The sequence below is a fragment of the Myotis davidii genome, unplaced genomic scaffold, assembly GCF_000327345.1.
Source record: "Myotis davidii unplaced genomic scaffold, ASM32734v1 scaffold2573, whole genome shotgun sequence".
In the NCBI taxonomy this organism is placed as follows: Eukaryota; Metazoa; Chordata; class Mammalia; order Chiroptera; family Vespertilionidae; genus Myotis; species Myotis davidii.
In genome coordinates, this window is record NW_006284359.1 from 76,464 (window position 1) to 79,890 (window position 3,427).

Genomic DNA, 3,427 nt, shown 5'->3' on the forward strand with positions numbered 1-3,427 from the left:
CCTTCGGCCTGGCCAGGTGTCGGAGGATGAGCTGGTGTCCACGCTGAAGCATCTGGTCTCCGAGAAGTTGAACGTCCCCGTGCGCCAGCAGCGGCTGCTGTTCAAGGGCAAGGCCCTGGCAGGTAAAGGGGAGAGGAGGCGGCCAGGGAGACCTGCACGAAATCGTGGTCGGGTGTCTAGGCCGAGCTAGGGCTGGGGCATCGGCCACTTGACTTTCTAGGCGGTGGCTGACCCCACCTCAGCCAGATGTCACAGCAATCCCTGAGGCCGCCCCCACCGCCGTGGGTCATGACCTCATTGATCTCTTTTTGGTAGATGGGAAAAAACTCTCCGATTACAGCATCGGGCCCAATTCCAAGCTCAACCTCGTGGTCAAACCTCTGGAGAAGGTGTTACTGGAAGAAAGTGCCACACAGAAACTGGCCGAGGCCCCGCCCTTGCGCCCACCCGCCTGGCAGCTGATTGCCAAAGTCTTGGCCCGCCACTTCAGTGCCGCAGATGCCAACAGGGTCCTAGATCAACTACAGAGGGTGAGAAGGGTAGCCCCAGATGCCCACTCCTGTCCTAGCTGCTCCCACCTGCCTCTGGCCTGGTGTACCCCCTTTGGCACCCCCTGAATCCTCCTGGCTTTCTCTCCTCAGGATTATGAGAAGTCCCTGAGCCGCCTGACCCTGGATGACATCGAACGTTTAGCTAACCGCTTCCTGAACCCTGAAGTCACTGAAGTTAAGGAGAAGGGGTTCTCTAAATAAGATTCACAGAGTGTGGGGATGAGCCTGGCCAGGCTGCAAGCTGCATGTAGCATTAAATGTGTCCTCATGTTGCAATTTGGTTTATAATACTAGCTGGTGGGTACCCAGGAACCTGTACCCAGCTCTTGCGAGGTGCCAGGCACCGCTGAAAGCACTTGCCCTGGGTTGGCTCCTCCACCTCAAAAGGTCAGACGGCTGACACTTCTTGCAATGAAGTGAGGGAGCCTGAACCCAAGTCCAGCCAATTTCTCTAAGTGCCTCAGGATGAGACCTCTGGCAGGTCCAACCTGGGTGGGAGGCCGAGTGCCAGCCAGTCCCGGGCCCCCCAGCTGCTGCAGCCAGTGTGCATGCAATGAAGGAAAAGCAGCTTGGGGAGTCGGGGTGAACATTGCCCAGCTCTGTGGTGTGACCTCAGGCAACTCCCTGTGCCACGTTGGTCCCCGCCATTGACTGCCCAGTGAAGGCCACTCCTTAAACCTCACTCAGTTTCCTTCATCCTGACTCCAGACCGGGGGCGGGCGGGGCGGGTGCCTGCAGCGTCCTCTCCTTTATGTTCCATAAACTGAGGCCAGCAGCCAAGCAATATCCAAGCGTGGCCCAGAGAGGGGGTTTCCTGGCCCTTCCTGTCAAGCTCTTCCCTGGGGACCCTCTGTACTTGACTCCCGCTGGACACGGGTAGTTCCTGCTCCGTGAGGATTACAGGTGACTGGCTTGAGGTCACTCATCAAGGCAGTGCCAGAGCCAGGCCTCAGCTGGGCCCCCGTGCCATGTGCTCACCCATAGAATGGAAGCAGACCCTCCCCCCACCACGTGTGCACAAGGGCTTTCACTTTGCACGCCCCTCGCTGCCCAGAAGGAAACCTCGGAGTGCCAGGGAGCGGGCAGAAGCACAGCCTGGTGGCACTGGTCCTCCCACTTGCCTGGTATGTGGGCACTAGAGTTCACCTAGGCGCCTGCTCCTTGGAGGAGGTCACCAGGGCAGTTGAGGCGGGAAGGAAGCCGTGTGCACAGGAGGAATGGATACCCGAGCCCTGCCACCCGCCCTGGGCTGGGAAGAAGGACAGAGGCCTGATGGGCGAAGGATTTGAAGAGCAGACGGAAGCCCAGGCCCCACCGGAGAGCTGGGAATATCAAACAGGGCCTGCGTGGGAGCCCGTGTGACCTGGCAGCTCACGTGACAGACCTGCCAACGCCCTCCTTTATTCTGAGTCAGGAATTTTATGTTGAAGTTTTCAATAGCACTAAAGGTGAATGTGAGGCTTTGATCCAAAAAAGAACTATTTCAGCCAGGCTGCTTTTGGTTTCCCATCATTGGTTTAACCATAAAGGAAAGTGGTTTAAACAATAAAGGAAACTTACCGGTTTACAAAACTGAGAAGTCCAGGGGTATAGGCAGCAGATGAACAATTTTACCAAATACCCAGTTTCCTCCTACCTCCCCTCGGCGCTCGACACCGTCTACTTCACCCCAGGCTGCCTGCAGCTTCCACTGAACCCCTCGTTCATAGGCAGCACCTTCTTTCCTACCTCCCCTCTGTGCTCTGCACGGTCTGCTTCACCCCAGGCTGCCGCCTCAGGAGCAAAGATGGCTGCCTGCAGCTTCCACTGATCCCCTCGTTCATAGCCAGCACCTTCTCGCCCTGTAGCATAGCTTCTTTCTCACATGCCTCCAGCAAATAAACTCTCATTTTTATTGCTCAGAACTGGGTCGTGCCTCCAATCATTTTGTCCAGGGGCAGGTAGTGGGGGGTAGTGGGGGGCCAGCCACCCTGGGCACGCATGTGCTGTGGATGGGAGAGGGAATTCTCAATAAAAGCCAGGTCCTTGGGGAGGGGAAATGGTGGCCCCAAGTGACAACTGTCACTGCAGGAGGAGCGACACGCAGATGCACGTTTCAGACCCTAGAGGCGGCTGCTGAGTTCCTTGTGCCAGTGCCTCCTGGCTTGGGGGTGACAGCCATCTGGTGGTTAGGAGACATCTGGCCAGTTGGACACGGGGGTCAGGAACGCAGCAGGGTGATCAGGCAGGATGTAGAGACAGGAGTGGAGTCCAGGGTGTGTGATAGGAGCCTCAGTAAAGGAAGAGCTGATGGAGCCAGGCCTGGTCTGATTCCAGAGCTGTCTGCAGCCTTCTGTGATCGGGGCTACCTGTGGACAGTTCTGTGAACGTCCTAGAACCTGTGAAGACGGATGAGGTGGCTTCCCAGAGAGTGTGGCGTGAGAAGGGGAGAGGACTGGGCCTTGAACTTCACCAACTGGAGATAAAATAGAGGCCAGGAACAACCCCGATGCAAGGCCACAGGGAGAGCTAGCTCAGTGTCAGGCGCCAAGAACGCCCTTCCACAGGGCTGCCAAGAGGCAAAGTGAAGGCAGGCCAGAGCCTCCTCTGCATTAGTAACCAGAAGGTCATTGGTGCCCTGGCCACTGTTGCTCAGTGGTTAGTGTCAGCCTGTGCACCAGAGGGTCCCGGGTTCTATTCTTGTCGGGCACATGCCTGGATTTCAGGGGCACGTGTGGAAGGCAACTGATCAATGTGTCTCTGTCACATCGAAGTTTCTCCCTCTCCTCCTCCTCCTCCTTTCTCCTCCTTCCCCCTCCCTTCCACTCTCTAAAATCAATGGAAAAAATGTCCTAGCTTCTAGGATAAGGTTTTTTTTTTTTAAAAAAAGGTCATTA

General features: G+C 56.6%; 1 protein-coding gene across 1 annotated transcript; it reads left to right on the plus strand.

The window, feature by feature from the left end:
• Position 1: 1 nt before the first annotated feature.
• Positions 2-827, plus strand: UBL4A (ubiquitin like 4A; the record flags this gene model as incomplete). The annotated part of the gene is made up of 3 exons (XM_006754791.2): positions 2-122; positions 316-530; positions 642-827. Coding segments are annotated over 3 exons (447 nt in total), but the record flags the coding sequence as incomplete, so codon positions are not given.
• Between the last annotated feature and the right edge of the window lie 2,600 nt (positions 828-3,427).